General features: G+C 39.1%; 1 protein-coding gene across 5 annotated transcripts in view; it reads right to left on the bottom strand.

Annotated features, from left to right (window-relative positions):
- Positions 1-696: 696 nt before the first annotated feature.
- cuedc1b (CUE domain containing 1b) overlaps positions 697-21,250 on the bottom strand; it is a 32,256-nt gene continuing 11,702 nt past the window's right edge. For 2 of the 5 annotated variants that reach the window (XM_026193181.1, XM_026193182.1), the window contains 7 exons: positions 17,691-17,949; positions 14,534-14,599; positions 14,244-14,342; positions 13,337-13,430; positions 10,485-10,543; positions 9,401-9,470; positions 697-6,200 (listed from right to left, as the gene is read on the bottom strand). In XM_026193181.1, the coding sequence (XP_026048966.1) occupies position 6,200; positions 9,401-9,470; positions 10,485-10,543; positions 13,337-13,430; positions 14,244-14,342; positions 14,534-14,599; positions 17,691-17,949 (648 nt within the window). In that variant the 3' untranslated portion in view covers positions 697-6,199. The remainder of the gene's footprint in view (positions 6,201-9,400; positions 9,471-10,484; positions 10,544-13,336; positions 13,431-14,243; positions 14,343-14,533; positions 14,600-17,690; positions 17,950-21,250) is intronic. The other 3 variants (XM_026193185.1, XM_026193183.1, XM_026193184.1) reach the window with 3 other exon arrangements.

Consider the following 21,250-nt stretch of genomic DNA (forward strand, 5'->3'; position numbering starts at 1 on the left):
TTACCAGTATATCTTTAAAAATTACAATATTGTTTTCAATTCATTTTATTTATTTAGCACCAATTCCCAACAACAGTTGCCTCAAGAAAAATATCTTACAACAATACAGAGAAAATTGTCCCGATTATCGATTATCCCCTATTAGCAAGTGCTTGGTGGCAGTGGGAAGGAAATACTCCCTTTTAATAGGAATAAACTTCAGTCAGAAACTGTAATTGAAGATATATGTGACCACAGAGTGTCATCATGGTGTTTACCAATTTTAGAACTGAGTAACTGAGCAAGAAGGGCCATATCAAGACGGTGACCAAGAACATAACAAAACTTCTGCAAGGACAGAAAAACCTGCCACAAGAGGAGCCATCTCATCAGCTACAGCCTGTTTGAAGCTAATCCAAATGTTTTTAAAACTAAAAGAGTAAGAGAAAAAAATATTTTAAGATATGAGATCAAATGTTCATGTTTTTGAGCTGAATTACAGGTACTCCATTGAACTCCATGGCAATCCTTCACATTGTGGTGGCAACATTATGTTTTGAAGCTGGTTCTGACCATCAGTGATGTGGTGAGTGGCCAGAATGACGGAAAGATGAATGCTACAAACAATCCTCTGAGAAACTGGTTAGACTTGAAAATGGGGTATTAGTTCGTCTTTCAGGATAGCGATGACCTAAAGTATACTGGCAACACAAAATGTTACTTTATAGAAAAAAAATCTTTATTGGTTGTGTTAATGTATTCACAAATACAGTTTACAGACAAATCAGGGTAGAAAAAAATTACATAACCATCACAAAATGAGGAAGAAACGAATTCTCTAATTCCCACCTTCTTCAGACGCCAAGCAATTGAGCCAAATTGTAAAGTTACTAGTTGTAGCTGTATTCACACATAAATTTCAGAGAGCAGAATTAGTTTGGGATGTTCAGTTGTCCTTTCTCATATATACACATGGGCATATACATGTATACATTTAATATGCATTTGTAAATAACCTGCTTTTACCCTGCTGGAGATACTCTAGCAATGATTGCACTAGAATATTACCTACAGTATTCACACAATGGCACAATCCACTTCACATGGACTTTGTACTAGCGAGTTGGCAGGTTCAAGACTGGCTAATATAAGATCCAAATGCATTCTTACAAGCACGAGGGTGTGGTGTATGTGCAAAAACAAAAGAATTTGAAATCAAACAATAGACAGTTTTCTGTTTCGCATTTTAAAGAACATGGAACCCAGTAAATTTTACCTACTTAAAAGTGTTCAACATGTTGTATGTTTCTTGCTCTCTCTGTATAGTCTTACAGGTGCGTTCATAAGCCCATATGCACTGTAAACAACTCACCAGTATCAAACTTGTTGTTTTTTTTCTGGCTATCTAATATGACTGATGCAGCTGAACATGTAGTTATGTAAAAAGGATTTCTCAGCTCTTAGTCTACTAGTTAGTATATTCCACAAAAATACATGTTAGAACATTTCCTTGTATCTGCCTTATTTTAATGGAACGCTAATGTTGTTAATATACACTAAAATAAATCAAATTGATAACATTTAGATTTGATCTGCAAATTTTGAACCATTTTCAACATCCAACATTAAAGTGAAAAATGTTGCTTTAAATTAGTTAATTATAACACAATTCAGTTACAGCTGTAATTATATTGTATTTCCACTTTTAATCTTTTACCTGATTTAAAAAAAAATGTACGTAGTAAATATAAGGTTTTTTATGGGATGTTTATGTTTGTTTGGTTCTAAAAACAAAAAATAAACAAAAACATATATCCTTTGGATTCAGTGTTTTGGAAGACTAAGTATTGAGCAGTACAAACATTACAGAAAAAAAGTCTGAAATCAGAAAACCTGATTTGCTATTGCTAAATGGCTGTTTCATAAAGTTCAAATGAAAAAGAAAAGTATTTCTGGTCTCTGTTTCAAATGGGCAATCCATTGTTGCTTCGGTGAAATATGAGATTTTTGTGCTTCTGTTTGTTAAGATATCTAGTGTTAGACTTCCCTGAGGAGGAGAACACAAAGTATCCTTAAACAACAACCAACCATCCTATATAAATCAGATAGACAAGCATTGCCTTCAACTACCCTGTAGGACATTATGCTGCTGTTACTATTCCTGTTGTGCACATTATGCTACATTTAATCAGCCAACAGGATTTTGAATGCATTTCCTACATGTTTTTAGGAAGTGGGTGAAAGGTCAAACAAAAAGCCCATTCAGGCTTCCTGCCTCTTTACAAAACTGATTAAAGCTTTTGTTTATTCTTCTAGGTCTGACATGGAAACCAAGTTTCAGAATCAAACTGTCAAATATTCAAATTTGACAGTTTGACCTGCATTTTACAGTAACATAATCTATATGAGAAACAAAACAAGGACTACAGAAAACCTCATCTAACACTTCACCTGATTCTCATCTGGAATTTGTCCCTTGAAAATACACCATATGTCCTAACATCGATACTTTAAATTGCTGACTTTACTACACAACAACATAGCCTCATCTCTTAAAGGACCAGCACAGTGTTTGGCATGTTTCTTTCTGTTAAAGCTGTTTTTGTTTTTGTGTTTTGCCCTGGTGCAAAAAACAAACAAACATTAAAATCAACACTGACATAATATCAACATTTTTTCTAGCATTTCTTTCACCAGGAACACAAAATTCTTTTGTCCAAACACAGTTCTAAAGATAGACCCATCGACATCAGTGACCATGGAAAGGATTACCACAGGTTCTGTATGCTGTGATGTGTAGACAGACATCCATAACTTAAATTCTTCTGTTACATCCATGTTAAGTTATGTTCAATATGGTCTGAAAACTTCCTATAAGGCACCATGAATTCTTGAGTTTTTGATTTCTTTTAAAAAACAAACAAAACAAACCAAAATCTGCAATTTTAGAGGCCAAATGCTGCACTAGGTTTACCAGCCAATCTTTATCTATCTGCTACTTGTGACACATCAGGTAGTTTCTTGAAAAAGACAAAACTAGTGAGGTCAATATTGATGAGACACTGACAAACCGAACTTCAAAATTAACCTTTGCAAAGTAATTGGCCAGAACACGCATTTAACACTGCAATGGTCCTTTGAGAAATTACGTATTTGACATCACTGACAAGTAAAGTTTACTCATCATCAAATAATCCAGTAGAGCAGACAAATCCAGAATGGTTTATTTATCAAGCTGCAATTTACTTGCTTTGTACTGTTAGTTCACTCATACAAGTAGGTCCATAGGTATGGGACTTAAGGATTAAGAGAATTACCGCATTGACTGTCTAGTTATCACAGAAAAGTTTATATACAGTCCCAAATTTACAGAATCTCATAAATAATTAAAGAAGCTAACATAACTTTAAATGTGTTTTCAAAAATTAGATGACCTTTGCAGCACATGACAACCCCAAGTCTAGAATCTACAGACATCACTAAATGCTGCAATTACTTCCTTGGAAGTTTTATGGTTTCTCAAAGTCAGCTGAGATTTTTGTTAGATGCATCTATGGCATCAATTTGAGAACCCTAGGTGACTTCTTTCTCACGTTATTGCATTGCAATACTGTCAGAAATCTTGACCTTTAACCTTGAGGTCGACGTCATTGAGATTAAAATTTGTCCAAGATTTTTAGAAGATGTACCAAGGGTATCAACTTGAAGCACCTATATTAAATTCACAAACTTCAAGGCCCACCTACCTTCCTGCCCGGCGGGGTGATGACAATACCTTTTACCGTTTAGGGGTAAAAAGCATGCTATGTCAAGTTGAGAATATGTGACCAAGTTGGCTAAATGTATTATTCAATCAATTTTGCAGTATTTGTTTGAATCTGAGAAGACATCATAGCCACACACTTCAGAATTCATTATACTGTTTTTATCAGCATTCACTGCAGTCACCTTCTCAATTTCCTTTTCCCATCATTCTAGTACAAGTTCATCTTGATTTCATCTTCCAAAGGAAAGGATTCTTTCCCCCCCCCCCCAGAACTGATCGGGCTCCCCAAGAGGTTTTCTGGCTTTTTCAATTTTGAACTCCCTGTTCTTGAGTGTAACCAGTATTTGGACCTTCTTGTAAACCTCTATTCACAATCGTGACGTAATCTCTTGATTGCAGAGAATGACAATCATAGGCAGATGGCTAGATGTTGTGTTTTTCTAAATCAAGGAAAGAGTACACAACAAGCATCCACTTTAGTTGTCTTCTGTGGCCAGTGAGCATGGCCAGTGCATTCCTGCTTTTTAGGAATGTACCACATCTCTGATATGGTCGCTACCAAAGTTCTTGCTTGCTCTGATAGATTTAAGTTGGTTTTTAAGCCAAATTATGGTCTGCTTCCTGTGCATCAAGATCAATGGACCTCATATTGAGAATTCAGGGGAAAAGATGCCAAATATAAGTTCAACCCTTGGAATCATAGCTGAATCTTTTATCAGATTACTTTATCATGCAATGATATGAGAACAGGCATCACCTGGTCATCAAACTTTTTGCAATACTTTTGTTAAACCCATTTGTTAAATTAAAGCAGTTACATATTGTTTGATTTCTTTTGTTCTTCCCAACATTACAATTAACAATCCACAATAGGTTCACAGCTACACGTGCAAATAAAAACAGTAGAAAGATGAAGATGAAAATCCCACAAACATTTTTTTCTGTTGTCATTTTGTTCAGCCACCAGATTTCACAAACCCACAACCATCTTATTGTTTATAGAACCATCACTTGTAAATATGCTTTCCTTCAGGAAATAAAGACAAAAAATGATCTGCATGAAGATTTTTGGAAACCTGGCACCTAATTAGGACCTGACTCTTCTGTCACCTACCAGTAACAGGCTTCACACGATAAGGGTGGAATGTGCGTCGGGTTCAAGCTACCAAGGTGAAGCCGTGAACAAGATGAGAACCTTCATCAACTTAACAACATTTCAACATATTGGTTGTTGGTCCTACCTTCCAGGCAGTCAGTCATTTGCTGCTATACACAAGTTTTACAAAAATGTCTTGTTCAGTGTTCAGTTTTTCCTTTGAGTACATCTTGTTATTTTCACTAGCAATAATTGCTATCCCAATTGACATCAAAGTGAATAATGGACGTACCTCGCCAACTAAACTAGGTAGTATTAGCTGATAACTTCCCATCTCCACTGTTGGGTTTCGATCATGTATTAAAAATAAAATAAAACAAGATGGCAACAATGACAAATGCCAAACTCAAGGCCCAAACTCAATGGGGAGGGGTGACTGTGAAGATTTTATTCAAATTTAGTCATTCCTGTCATTTCACCTTTAAATGGCCATAGCCTAAAAGCTCCAAATTTGCATTCAGACTGGGTTAGACAATAATGTATGTGAAGGACTTTGTGTACCAGTTAACCTTATGAAGCCTAATAAGATGCTGATGTTTTCCCTGGCTTGACAGCTTCTAGTTGGTCACCCTGGGTTAATGTTCGAACAGCACAGTGCCTACAGTACTACTGAAATAGACAACAACGCAAACTGAAAAATTTCACCTTGCCAAACAAACAAACAAAAAAATAATAAAATAGTAAACTGCTCCATACCCTGCAACACCCTTATTTCCCAGAACACCATTCTTTAAAAACACAGCCTAATGGTTATTTTGTCCATGGTGACATTTTGACATTTAGGCAGCCACAGACAACCACAATATTTGTACACCAAAAAAATTCAGTTACATAAAAAGCTAAATATTACAATGCTTGAGAAAATGAGGTAAAAAAAAAAAAGCCCTACATGGTTTAGTGTATATAAAGATGCATGTTCACACTTTGGATTTGAAATGCCTAGTATGCTGTAGTACAGGACTGGAGAAGGGTTTGTATGGAAAGAGCTTCACTATGCTAGTATTCCTCCACAGTGGATTAAAAGAAGTCATCAACAAATACTGTAAGGAATAACGTGTGTTCCTTTATGTTCAAAATGATATATCAATAAAATGTTAGAACACAGAGATTATGCATTTACAAAGTTTTTGCCCAGTGGCTGGGAACAGTCTGATTCCTCTTTCAGGGGTGGGCAGGGGTGTCTTAACTCTTCAGATGATTTGGACAGGAGCAAGTAGGAACAACACGAGCTAGAAAACCACTGCCCGTGGGTGATGCTGTAGTCACCTTGGAAACCGATATGGAGCAGCACGGGAGGATCTGAAAAGCAAAGAGTCTAGATGATTATGATTTTATACCAAAACAAAATCTGTGCCTTTTTTTCCTTCTTTTTTTAAAAGAAGCTTTTGAAAAGTCCAAGTGATCACAGAAGATCACATTCAATATCTTTTATCCAATATTTCTATCATCGCTCTGTCTCCAATAAACCTGAGTGGTTTCTTTGATATAATCATTTTCTAATTTCTCATCACTCCCAATGAAAATATTAAAATGTTTTCAACTCTGCCACCTCCCGCCCAGCCTCCTTTTTGTTCGTGTCAACATTTCAGAAACATACACCATAGCAGGTCCCTATCTCTGCACTGCTATCCTTTTGTTACAAGTCACCTCTGATGCTTATGCCTACCCACGCCACACTGCCTGCATTCTTCTCTTCACCCCTCTTTTTGACTCTATGATATCCAATATGGGCTCAAATTGTGGTCATAAATATTTTGTACTTGTAAATCAGTTTTGTATTTGTAAATCAGGATTTGTATGTGTAAAAAGAATTTGTGTGTGCGTAAAAAAGATTTGTGTGTGGCCAAAAAATGCCTGTGAAACTCTCGCACTCAAGTTTCAAGTTACAAGTACGAATTTTGACCCTATTTTTCTTCCTTTCATCTGATTAGTCAATGTCATGTCAATCACAAATTTAACTATCCAATCAGAGAACAGATGGGTTTGTCTGTCAGAGGGGCGCAGGTCCTTGAAGGGTAATACAGTTTGAAGCTGGAGGCTCTCTATATAAATAGCCGATAGAAGCTAGGTCCTGTAACTTTCAGCAGCTGTTGAAATGATAAAGTTGTGGTATATCAGTGGTTAGAAACACCATTATTACTTTAGGATTAGTTTAACACAAAGTCAGGGCTGACCCGGGACCATTGCTGTGAGTCACAGTGCGCAGCATAAAGGTCCTTTCACATCGGACGCAGGATGTGCTGCTAATGCTAACTGCTAACTAAAAGCCAAGGATCCAGAATTTGTTGTGCTGGCTGCTGAGCTCTGTGGGTTTTTGCAGCAGCTCTACCTGTACTAGATGCACCTGCTCCTTGTCGTTTCTATCTCAGACTTTATGTCCTCTACAAGAGTATCTGGTTTTTTTGCTAGTTCTTCAAATGTTCAATAAAAACATGTATGCTCACGAAGAAAGCTTTGTAACTATCCCCACTAGTGAAGACTGTCATTTCCAAAACACTGCCCCCCCACCCCCGCAGTCCACAGCGCTGTTGAAAAGGCTCTGGAGGTCCCTGTATTAAGCACGTAAACCTGAGACACAAAAATCACCAAACTGAGACCACCACAGATTGGTTTTTTTCATGGTGATGAAGGAAAACGCTGGGCTGGCATGTAAAAGGGCATTTATTCCCTTCAAGGACCTGAAGCTCCATAAAGCACCCACCTGTTCTCTGATTGGATAGTTAAATTTGTGATTGACATAAAATTGGCCAATCAGATGAAAGGAAGAAAAGTAGGGTCAAAATTCGTACTTGTAACTTGCAGAGTTTCACACGTATTTTTTTGACTAAGTCCACACACAAATCTTTTTTTACGCACACACAAATTCTTTTTACACATACAAATCCTGATTTACAAGTACAAAATATTTATGACCACAATTTGAGCCCATCATATGACACTTTACATGGTTGATCTGAAGTATTTAATTTAATTCAGTCTCTCCAGTGTATACCTCCATTTTACCAGGAACTCTTCCATCTGCTTCTTACTCCCACTACCGATCATAATATCATCACATACCACCCCTACCTTTAACCCATATGTCACTCCTATTGCACACCTCCCCACATATGTCCTGCACCACCATCCCGCAGTTCTCTTCCACTCCTCTACATCACCCTTGATCTTGAGAGTCCGTAACAGTATTCCTCTCGAAGAAGCATCTTTTTTTATCCACCTCTATTCTTGGCAGTCCTTGTAAAGACTGAATGCTCCTGTGGAGGTGCTGGTGTTTCCCATTATGGATGAGAAGACGCAGTTGCGCATGTGTCATTTTGGACACAGGTCCCACCTTTCAGGACAGTTGCATGCAGATACCACTGCAGATGACACTTATTTGTCCCCATGCAACTGGAAATGTGGTCACAGAACATCTTCTCCATCATGATTAGGTGTGGGTTAAAAAAAACAAAACCAAAAAAAAAAAAGATTTACCCGATTCAATTTTTTTTTAGTTTGAATAATGCGATATCGATTCATTAAATCCTGAATCGAATTTTAAATATAAATGCATTTTGCCAGAAATGCTAGAAATCTCAAGTTAAAGCTCACAAAACTACTTGCACAACCACCAAAGAGCTAAAACAGCACGTGAAAGCAAGTAAAAGGTTTCGGCACAAAGATCTAAACACACTCGACGCCATGTATGCAGAATTGCCGTCGGGTGCTGAAAGCTGACATCTCACATGAAGCTGCAGGTTTCCTCACTCTCCAACCAAAATTCACTGAACCAGCAGCAAAAGAAGATCAAAACTACGCGTCATGTTTGATAAACATCGTCATTAGTTCCCTCTTACTTTTGCTGCTCTGCTTCCATCATGATAAGATCGCGCTTTGTGCACAGCTCTCTCTCAGTGTGTTTCAAGAACACTTTGCTATAAAAAAATTTTTTTCTCTGTTTCTGTATTATTCGCTTGCTTATTACGCACCAGTCTACTGTTGTGTTCAGTGCCGTCAGCCACTGTTTTGCTTTTGTTTGTTTTTTTTCTGCTGTTCAATACCGAAGACATGTAAACTTTTACAAGTTATGCCAAATTGCAACATGCTTAGCTATGTCTCCAATAAAACTTCAGCACTTCAGCAGCAGCAGTTACTGTTCATATGTTGATTCATGGTTTTCTTCAGATTTTGATCTATTGCAGAATATTTATCTGCCATAATAAGCGAGGCCAGCAAAATCTCCTTTATATTTTTCTGTGTTTTATCCTCAGTTACTACAGTCTCACATTATCAGCTTTGGTTTTTTATACATAGATATAATTCTGATCATTTATCTGTACATATCCATATTCTTTTAGAATATTTATGACTGTCGGAGTCAAAATTGAATCAAATCTGGATCAAATCAGTTAAAGAAATTGAAATCGATGCCCAGCCCTAATCATGATGCAGGATATATAAAGTGGTCACTGTACATAGACTCATTTAAGAACTGTAAAAATAACAAAAGATTATCTTACCATGATATTGTCTCACTGCGTTTTTCAGTTTCTTCCTGAGTGTTTGCTCTTCTAGGCTGGCCATCTTCCTCTGGACACACACAAAAGTAAATGAACAGTTACATGTGCACCTAAAAAACTTAAAAAGTGCTCTAACATTCTCACACATTTATACTTCGATGGATGCACTGAAGAGCAACTCAAGGCTAGTATATTACCCAAGGATATATAACCTGTGATTAGTAGAAGACCTGCTCTACCTCCTGAGTTACCAGTCCAAATTTTAGGTAGGGTTAGGGTAAGACGGACAACAGTGTTCCCAAACAAAGGCAAAACAAAATTGGCTACTCATTTTTCATTTCATGCTGAAAAATCAAGCTGCTGCCAATCCTATCCTTTTCAGGTGGTATTTCATGGTGGATCCAAATATGACAGTACTTTTACTGCATTAATCAATCAATCAATACAATGACAAAGCCTGTACTGTGTTTTACAGACAGCTGAAGATACTCCTGTGTCCTTCTCTTGACTACCTCCTGTACATGTTTTTCATTTGAACCACACATTATGGTCGTACCGAAGGACATGTTGCATCAGGTCCTGTGTCAGATTTGCTTTTTCACATTAAAGGAGTAGTTTGGTTCCTTTGTGACCTTTATGCAAGTATCCACCCACAGCTGGGTTTGGAAAAGAAGACAAATTATGTCTAATGTGGTCAGAAGTTCAGTTTCCTGTCAGAAAGTTATTTAGGTTTTTAAAACCTTTTTTTAAACTGGCTAAGACACATTTTGCCGCCAAACCCAAATATGCCAAAATATTACATTGCTTAAGTTGTGTACCAGTCCTCTTCTGAATTTCCGAACTGGAACTATGCCCACCACAAAGTTGGTTAGGACTAATTCTTTAAAACTAAAAAGTGGCTCAGTTACTTATCTTTGTGTTTTAATGCAAGGATTGAAAACACAGAATCACTGTTAGGGTGCTTTATGCTTTAACCATTACTCTCTCTCTGAGGTCTGACCTTTAAGCTAGATCAGTCAGGAAACACTCCTCTACATTATAGCATGAAACCCATTAGCATTGTATGGTTCACATGATTTCTTACCACAGTGGTGTCCTTCTACATCATCAAGAAGATTGGCTGTAGAGTTGGCTGTGCCCAATCTGGAAAGGAGTTTAGTTAAGAGCCACAAAACTCAGCCAGATCAATCTCTCAGAGTTCATGGACTCACAAACATGGAGAAATAAATGCAATTATGGAAGCTTGTGCATGGCTAGCAATAATATGAGAACCAAAAACCTCGGTAACAATGGCACAGACTATGGAACTGCTTTTCTCAGAATATGACAACAATGATGGTGCTTAGCTCCTTATGAATAACACTGGTCCACCAGAGGTGGCAAAACTGCACATCTGTCACTTCAGTAGATGGTTTTGTAAAAGTACTGATAAAAAGTACAGCCTCTGAAATATCCAAAATACAGTAAAAATGCAATTTAAAAAGTAGCTTATTGAAGGACATATCTACCAGCTATTACTGAGGACAGCTAACAGAACCTTATGTCATGTTAATATACCAATAAAATGATCTTACTGGAATACAAACATTATGGGAAAAAAAGCTTAGAAAAAACAAACAAAATTTAACAAATGCCTGTCCTATTAAGTGAGTATACTCATGGGTTAAAGTGGGATTCAGCAGGTGTGAGAAACCTAAGATCAATTGTAGTGGTGCAGCAAGGAGTAACTTAGAAATCATTCACAGTGATTTCTGTTGTGTGCTCCAGCAGATTATTTTGTATACAGCCTGTGGTCATCTAACCTGTGCTGCTCTAAGTTTTATTGTTGAGATTGTCTATACCAGGCTTTTTGTGGATGGAAATGATGGTGGAGGCCTTCAGACAGGTGGGAACAGTGGCATGAATCAGGGAAAGGTTGAACAATCTGGTGAGGATGCCTGCCTGAGCTCCTCTGCAATTTTGAGGCTCCTGTTGGGGGGCTCTGGCCTTTGTATTTGGTGAGGGCTTGGATTCCTCTCCACACCTGGTAGGAGATGTTATCAGTAAGACGGCCTCCACACTCTCCTATAGGCCCTCCTTGGCCAGTTCGATGCCCCTCCTCAGGTTGGCTCTGGTAGTGCTGTCCCTCAGCCTGAGTTACGAATTCTGACCAGAGCCTGTACTTCATTTGTCATCCAAGATTTTCGATTAGGGAAAATGCAAACAGTTTAGGTCACTGTCACATTCTCTACACTTTCTTTAATGTAGAAAAGGACAGACTAAGTGAAGGTCACCAGTAGGGATGGGTACCGGTGTCCGGTGCCATGATGGCACCGGTTCTGACATAAACGGTAGTAACCAGACCGAAAAGCAGCGCACATTTCGGTGCTTTATTTCGGTGCTTTTTTTTCCTGAGCTGTGATACACTTCTAGCCAATCATTTTACGTTTCCCAGGATAGTAGGCGGGGCCAGGTACGTACGTTCAGTTAGAGCAGAGCTACAGATTAAAAATGTCCAAGGCGAAGCGGTCAAAAGTCTGGCTGTACTTCACAGCAAAAGATGCAAACTCAGCAGCAACAAGTGCTTTAAGCTGATACTGTGATACTGTCAAAGGAGGTAACACCAAGAATCCGATGAAACACCTGGCGACGCATAGCGTTTTTTTTTAAAAGCCCAGAAATGCGCCGTATTTGATAGCTTGCTGCGAGACCTCACACTGTGCACGTTGGGTGGGTTGCCAGTTATCGGACCCGGAGCAACATCCCCCAAAAACCCGAAGAATAGAGTCCTGGCCCCTAGCCCTGCCAGTGTAGCAGAAATGATGAGGATGATGATGCAGCAGCAGCCGTTCTTCTCTGTGTGAGTAGCTTAATGTTGTTCAGTGTAATTTACGTTGAGTAGGCTAACCACGTTATTACATTAACGCATGTAAGGTGAACTAGCAAACATCATAGCTACATGCGGCTGTCTTCTTGTTTGATGGCAGATACTCCCTTCACCCTGGACAAAAAGGCTAAAATGACCAAAGAAAAAGTGGAAAACAGCTAAACATGAGAGGTTTTTGGACAAAGTTTGTGTTTTTTCCATTGTTTAAGCACTGCTTCCAGCCAAGAGTGATACCATATATGCCCCATAGCTGCAGAAAAAGCTAACATTGTTATCTTTTTACAAAAAAACAGCTGAACATGAGAGGTTTTTGGACAAAGTTTGTGTTCTCCATTCTTTAAGCACCGGTTTGAGCACCGTTTAAGCACCGTCACCGTTTCAAAAGTACCGATTTGGCACCGGTATCGGATAAAACCTAAACGATACCCATCCCTAGTCACCAGGTCCTGCTGTTCAAAGATGGACCAGTCTGTTAGATCAAACCCACCCTCATGGGGCCATTTCACCAGAGTGCACGCAGATATCCCTTTGTTTTGCACACAGATGTCAGTTTTTGTCTAATCAGCCATTCCCCATTTCTCCAACAGTTGCTTGCTGGGTTCAGAGAAGATGAAGGAAGACAGCTGAGCCAAGCTGGTTTCTGCAGTTGGAAACTAGCTGTGAGCTGGCTGGCAACTGGGAAGCATGGCCGCAATGGTATACCAGAGGAAGTGTGGAATAAAAGAAAGTGTGAGCGAACCCCAAAGGAAGTGTCATCAGTGTCTTGCTGGAGCCCTCCCCTCACAGCCTCAGCCTCCTACAACTCTATTGCATCAACTGAACACAATTGTGCCTAAAATTGTCCACCATGTTTCACCATGCTTAAAATGCCAAATTTTAGACCTTTCATGTCACCTGTGATCACAAGTTCAGATGTATATCAATTCACTATGTTCAGTTTAAACACTGGTTTAAACTGAACGTAGTGTTAATGTCAGGTTGATGGTACTACTGTACTGCCTCACAACATGAAATGGAACCTTTTTAAAAATACAAGAATCTCAGCCTAACCACATTTACATAAAGGATACGAATGATGCTTCAGGAGTGTCCTCCTTTTTGACTTTCTTCTCTTTGTCTTTTCTGAAAATGTTCTGGCAATTTCAAACAGCTTCTTTCTTGTTGCTGAAGGTGAAAAAAACAACTTCCTGCTCCATTAATCAAACTACAAAATGACTATAAATACTAATCAATCAATCAAGGCTTTATTTGCCACGTGCAGGTTGCCCTGCAGTGAAATAGGACCCCCCCCCCCCCAACCTTACACACACAACACGGACATCACATGGGGATACAGGTCGGAGATCGGTAGCGTTACAGAAAAACACTGAAATATACACTACAATGGGAAAGTACAAGAGGAAAAAAAGAGACCTCTACTCATGCTGAGCTCTTGGGAGGACAGCATGAGAACAGGAAACAAAAAAACTCCTCTGCACATAAAAGTAATGCCACTGTTTTGCACATGTCTCACTCTGTATATTTTATTTTATTTATTTTATATATTCTATTCATTGTTTACTCTATTTAATTTGTAAAATATGTGTACACACACACACACACACACATGTAGAAAAATATTTAGTATACACATCCAGAAATGCATATACTATTATATATTGTACATATATTTATTAGTTTCAGATGTAGCCATTCTTGTATTTTGCTTGTTTACATTATTGTATTTTGCACAACTCTGTTGCTTGTGAAGCTCGCACACAAGAATTTCACTCACATGTGCTGTACCAATGTACCTGCACATGTGATGTGACAATAAAAGTGATTTGATTTGATTTGATTTGAAGTACATAAATGTCCACAGCACAACAAGCCACGGGGTCGGGTGGGGGGTGAGGAGTAATCCAAAGCAAACACAGCAGCCATCCTGCTAGGTAGATATTGTGAAACAATAATACTACTGTAAATCAGCAGACTTACATTTGCCCATGTGTTTGAGTTTGTCTCTGAACGCATCATCTGAGATGGCCTCCATGGAAGCTCCAGAGTACTGGTCTCCTGCACACATACACAGAAGCACTACCACACAGTACACTTATGCATCTGAAGATCAAATATATCAAACGTAAAAATGCACAGTGTGATATATTGAGTGCAAATTTTTGATGCAGCTAACACAGTGAATGCACAAACACATAAACCAGTACTCTGTACAATTTAGACAGAGCTCAAAGTAGCTTAGCAGACAAATCTTGATGAGTGATATCTACCTGTGGAATTCTCCAAGCTAGTTGAATGATTGGACTTTGATTTCTTTGACTCATACTTCAAGCGATCTAAAAAGAGAGCAGATGTTATGACCACTAATGTGTGTTGCCCAGATGTGACGAGCTCTAGCATAAAAGTAATATGACCCAAATTTAAATTCTTAATCTCAGTTTCTGCTGGGAAAGGCAAACTGTTAGAGCTCTGGCACATTGTAGAGTAAATGCAGCAACTTCTTGTGCAAATCTTTCACAATAAACGTACAGAGATATATCCCACTACTTATAGTGAACTATCACTAAGAAGTTGACTTTTCATGAATACTAGCCACCCCAAAATAGGTTTTGTTTAATGAACACAGATTTCTTGTTTTGGGGTGACTGCCAAGCATATGCAGATGTGTTTGAGAGTTCTCCTTTTTCAGATTTTGGTTCCAGCATTCTCTAGACTTAGCAAGCTTTAGCTTTTTTGTTAATACTGTGTTGTATGAGAGCAAACCTTTAAATTTTATTACTTTAACCAAAGTAATAAAAACAAACCAAGCATAATACTTAAGCATAAAAGCAGACCTTGGCAATAACAAAGCAAAATAAAACAAGAAAAAAAAACAGTTTTCTGCACTGTGCAGTTTTCTTTAAACAATTATGTTTACATTCAGTGGTCCTCAGCAAAACACATGTGCTTTCGCAGTCAGTAATTTTCTAATGTTATATAATAGAAAAAGAATGGTAATATACGAATAAATATACATAGATTAGTTTGCACGCCAGCCAATACATGTAATCTTCCTAGTGTGTTGCGGGTCTACACCGGGGTCTCCTCCTGGTAGGACATTCACAGTCGGGACACCTTATCCAGGAGTCTACAGCAATCTCCTTCCAATGTGGAGGAGTAGCTGCTCTACTCTGAGCTCCCTACTCTGTTGCTAAGGGATAAGCCATCCACCTTTCAGAGAAAGCTAATTTCCTCCATGCTCTAATACAAAAAGATAAGGCCTAGATTCATAGATTTATTACATTTCTCAAAAACAATGTGCTATCTGGTGGCAGATGGTTGCATAACATTTATGACAATAATTTACAGGCATTGGGCATCAATTAAAATTTTAACAATTAGATTAGACAACTAGTCTGGTACCGACTAGCCATGATTAGTCAGCAAGTCAACTACTCGCCCACGTCACTATTTAGTATTAGACAAAGGTAACTGGATTGAATACAAAATGTGAACTTAAATTATGTTTTTATTCATTAAGGGAAAAAGAACTACCTTGCCCTATGTGAAAAAGTAATTTAAATGATAAATTAACTGTCATTAACCACCTTTTTGGAAAGTTGAGTTCAATTTCGCTAGGCCTAACTTACCAAGAACCTGTCTGGCAAAGTGAAATAGGCTATGCAGGAAACACAACACATAATATAATCTAAAGAAACTTAAGAATAGATGAGAAAAAAACACAAGTGATATCTACTAGTCTGGAAAGGGTTGCAAATCTTTACCAAGCATTGGCACTCCAGCAAAACGCAGTGAGAGCCATTACCCACAAATGGATATAACCTGGAACAGTGGTGAACCTTCCTAGTAGTGGAAGGTCTACCAATGCTATTCCAAAAGAGCATCAACGGAAAATACACTAAAGGAATTCCATCCTTACTTTCACTGAACTTAACTAAGTTGACTGCTCATAATTCAGCACTAAGAAAGAGACCAGGTAAAAACTCTGTCCATGTAAGAATTCCAAGGCAAAATCCACTGCTGACCAAAAAGAATGCAAAAGCCTCTATTCCACCATCACCTACTTAGCTGGACTTGACTTTCTGTTCTTAGGGTTTTCCATTACGTAGGTAGTATCTAGCTTCCAGTCGAGCAAGACATTGCTAGCTCTTGCCGCTGAGTTGTTTTTATCTTCTATTTTAGGCATATTTGTGTTTTGTCAGCCTCCTGTGATTCCTTCCCCACTCAATCGTGGGTTTAACTCTAGAAAAATCGTCAATGATTACGTTTTTAGTGGATTAAGTCCATCAATAAGCAGTTACTTCACACGTCTGTCTCGTTAAACCATTAAACTGGAAGTCCAGTGAAGAGGTGCAAACGTTTACCATCAGTTTAGCAGCAGCTATGCCATCACCTCAATGTCTTGTTGTGTTGTTTGTGTCACATACAACAAAGAACTTTCATTCAGCCTTGGTCCAACAAACCCATCTACATTCAGGTGGATCATCCAAAACCAAGTAGAGCAGAGTACAGTCAAGTCAAGCCGAGTAGGTGCTAGTGCAAAAGAGGCAAAAGGCTGATCTCAGAATTGGCAAAAAATTTCCGTAAGGATTTTGGGAAAAAATTCTGTGGCTAACAAGACAAACATTGAACTTTATGGAAGATTACATCCGATTACATCTGGCGTAAAACTAACACTGCACTTCATGAAATAAACAAACAAGTCATATTAGCATGGTTGTGGTAGTGTGATGGGCTAGGTGCACAACACTGTAAAAGGACTTGACAGCTCTTCAGTATTAACAGTATCTTATTAAGTATTTTTTAAATTCCAATACATCAGGTAAGTACAATAAGATATAAGACGAGGCAGTGCAACAGTACTGACCCACACATATGGTTCTTACACACACACTGGACTTTCTGGACTTTGTTTTTGCACAACACTGGTCACTATATTCTTCATTTCCAGTTAATACTTGTACAGCTGCTGTTATTGTGTATATATTTATTTATATTTAGATTTCTTCATACATTCTTATATAGTTCTATATTGTGTATTGTGTATTTTGTTGTACAGTTATTTTATTTTCAACTTTAATTTATATATTTTATCTTATTCTTCCCAGTTAAATTTACCCTTCATTCTAATTTGTGTTGTACAGTTATTTCATTTTTAACCTTAATTTATATTCTATTCCTTCCTAGTTAAATTTACCCTTTTTAATTTTTCATATTTATTTCCTATCTTATTCATAGCCTTTTCCTTTTTTGTTTTTCTTTAGGTCACGAGCAGTTGTCCAAGCATTTCACTACATATCGTACTGTGTATGACTGTGTACGTGACAAATAAAATTTGAATTTGAATTTGAATTTGAATTTTGAACTCACAGGCTCATGTTGACATTAATGGCAGAATTTTTCTGTGTATACTGTGAACAGGAATACCTTTCTCTAAGGCAATGAGAAACTCGTGGTTGCGTTGTAGCTCTCTCATAAACTCCTCGTTCTGCAGGAACAGTGCGATACGCTCATCTTCCAGATACTGTTTCAGTTTCTTGTCTTGCTCTGTAGCTGCTGTTGTTAAACCAGGACCCCCAGTGGTTCCGGCAGCAGACCCAGAACCAGACTGCACTGTCCACTGACTTAATGAAGAAACTGACGAGGAGGACGGTGACAGCTGAGACAGACTGTTCTGAGAGCTCTGCTGAGAAAAAAAAAAGGATTCATGTATGTATCAATCTGTACTCAGGATTACTATTATTTTGTCTAAACCAGTGGCACCAATGCCAAAAATGCAAAAAAAAGACCAAAACAAAACAAAAAAAACCCTTTATGAGAGCCCTGTGACTGTTCGTCATTGCATCATAGAACCATGTAAAAAAGTAATCAAAATAATAACTGAAACAGAAAAGTGCATGAAAAACAAATTTTGTACCAGCACTGGCCACAAATGTCCATCCATCCATCCATTCATTCGCTTCCGCTTATCCTTTTCAGGGTCGCGGGGGGCGCTGGAGCCTATCCCAGCTGTCATAGGGCGAGAGGCGGGGTACACCCTGGACAGGTCGCCAGTCTGTCGCAGGGCCAACACACAGGGACAGACAACCATTCGCACTCACATTCACTCCCGCATTCACACCTATGGACAATTTAGATTTCTCAATTAACCTATCCCCACAAGCTGCATGTCTTTGGACGGTGGGAGGAAGCCGGAGTACCCGGAGGGAACCCACGCAAACACGGGGAGAACATGCAAACTCCACACAGAAAGACCCTGTCACAAATGTATTGTAGAATAAACTAAGAGGTAGATGTGAAGAAAAATTGATGGAAAAACTGCTGTGCCTGTGTGTTAAATGCAGGTCAATAAATCAAATGAGGATGAGGCGGTAAAAGACAATGGTGAGGATAAATACTAAATAAACAACACACGAATTCATGTAAAAAACAGAGCAGCTGTTTGGAGGGGGTCTAATTTTTGATCAGGGTACACAGATGTGAACAAAACTGTTGATCATTTTCCACTAAAGAAAAAAAAAGTTCAGTGGTGACAGAAAAAAATGAAATAAAATTATAATTTTATTATTATTATTTTAAATTCTAAAAGTGTGAATTTGAGTGTGAACGCTTGTCTGTCTCTCCGTGTTAGCTGTGCGATAGCCTGGGACAAGCTTCAGGACAAGCTTCATATTCACAAGAATTTCAGAAAGTTTACTCTGACTTTGAGACCAAGGTCACTGAGATTCAAACTTGTTCAGTACTTTTAGTAGATGCACCTGTGGGATCAATTTGAAAATTCTCGTCACACACTTGACACACCAATTGTGTCAATTTGAAGCTCTTACATCACTTTGTTCTCAAGTTATTGCATTTACAAACTTGAGTGTCCACACTGCCCAGTGGGGTGACGATAATACCCCAGCAGCCTTTAACAGTCGAGGGGTAGAAATGAAGCAAAGAAAAAAAAAACATTGAACCTACAGTGAAAAACAGAGGAGGCATGGACATGTTCTGGGGATGCTTTGCTGCATGTGACACAGGGTGTCTTGAATCTATGCAGTGTACAATTAAATCTCCAGACTATCAAGCCATTCTGGAATGAAATGTCACGCCCAGTGTCAGCAAGCTTTATCTCGCAGGTCATAGTCCCTCCTGCACTTTCCTGCTCGGTCAGATTTTAGTTACTCCTCAGCCTCCTTGAGTAATAACGATACTTGTAATAAACATAGCCCATTTACAACTTCAGAGGCCATCCATCCATCCATCCATCCATCCATCCATCTTCATCCGCTTTATCCGAGGCCGGGTCGCGGGGGCAGCAGCCTAAGCAAAGAGGCCCAGACCTCCCTCTCCCCAGCCACCTCCTCCAGCTTATCCGGGGGAATACCAAGGCGTTCCCAGGCCAGCCGAGAGATATAATCTCTCCAGCGTGTCCTGGGTCTGCCCCGGGGCCTCCTCCCGGTGGGACATGCCTGGAACACCTCACCCAGGAGGCGCCCAGGGGGCATCCTTGTCAGATGCCCGAACCACCTCAGCTGGCTCCTTTCGATGTGGAGCAGCAGCTGCTCTACTCTGAGCCCCTCCCGGATGGCCAAACTTCTCACCCTATCTCTAAGGGAGAGGCCAGCCACCCTTCGGAGGAAGCTCATTTCTGCCGCTTGTATCCGCGATCTCGTTCTTTCGGTCACTACCCACAGCTCGTGGCCATAGGTGAGGGTAGGGACGTAGATCGACCGGTAAATTGAGAGCTTCGCTTTTACACTCAGCTCCCTCTTCACCACGACGGACCGGTGCAGCGTCCGCATCACTGCAGCTGCAGCCCCAATCCGTCTGTCGATCTCCGGCTCCCTTCTCCCATCACTCGCGAACAAGATCAGAGGCTAGGATTACTAAACTGGAGATCCAGCTCTGCACTCTTGAAAAATTTGTAGCTAGTTTGGTGCTGCTCTATAAAAAGGCTTCCATAAAGCTAGAACATCCCGCTATTCAGCACTGATTGAAGAAAATAAGAACAACCCCAGGTTTCTCTTCAGCACTGTAGCCAGGCTGACAAAAAGTCAGAGCACTGTTGAGGCAACCATTTGTTTAATGTTGCCTAGTAATGACTTCATGAACTTCTTCACAAAATAAATTTTAACCATTAAGAGAAAAGATTACTCATAATCTCACAGACTTAACATTGTGTACCACAAATATTTATTTAGACTGTTTTTCTCCAATTTATCTCTCTGAGTTAACTTCAGTAATTACTTCCTCCAAACCATCAAATTAATTACTTCCTCAAAAGCCATCACTTAACCTAGCTGCCTTTCCTTTTATCTGAACATTTTTTTGAAAGACTTATTGTAAACTCTATTGTAAACTGATCATCTGCAGAGAAATCGTTTATTTGAAGAGTTTCAGTCAGGTTTCAGAGCTCATCAAAGTACAGAGTACAGCTTTAGTGAAGGTTACAAGTGATGCTCTTATGGCCTCTGACAGTGGACTCATCTCTGTGCTTGTCGTGCTAGACCTCAGTGTAGCCAGAAGCATTTGATACCGTTGACCATGATATTTTATAACAGCGATTAGAACATGCTGTAGGTATTACAGGTACTGCGCTGCAATGGTTTGAATCATTTCGACCTAACAGACTACAATTTGTTCATTTAAATGGAGAGTCCTCTTCACACACAGGGTTCAGTGCTAGGACCAATTCTGTTTACATTATACATGCTTCCCTTAGGTATAGCAATGTATGCATACATTCTCACTGCTATTCAGATAACACCCAACTCTCTCAAACACACGGATAGAACCCAGCTTCTATCCGTGAAGCCAGATAGTTAAACTGTAGGAATGTCATACAGATGTAAAGACATCTCTTCCGCTTATCCTTTTCAGGGTCGCTGGGAAAGCTGCACCTGTACCCTATCCCAGATGTCTTAGGGTGAGAGGCAAAGTATACCATGGACAGGTTGCCAGTCTGTTGCAGGGCTAACACATACAACCATTCACACTTACAC

Source organism: Astatotilapia calliptera, chromosome 14, assembly GCF_900246225.1.
Source record: "Astatotilapia calliptera chromosome 14, fAstCal1.2, whole genome shotgun sequence".
NCBI classification, from domain to species: Eukaryota; Metazoa; Chordata; class Actinopteri; order Cichliformes; family Cichlidae; genus Astatotilapia; species Astatotilapia calliptera.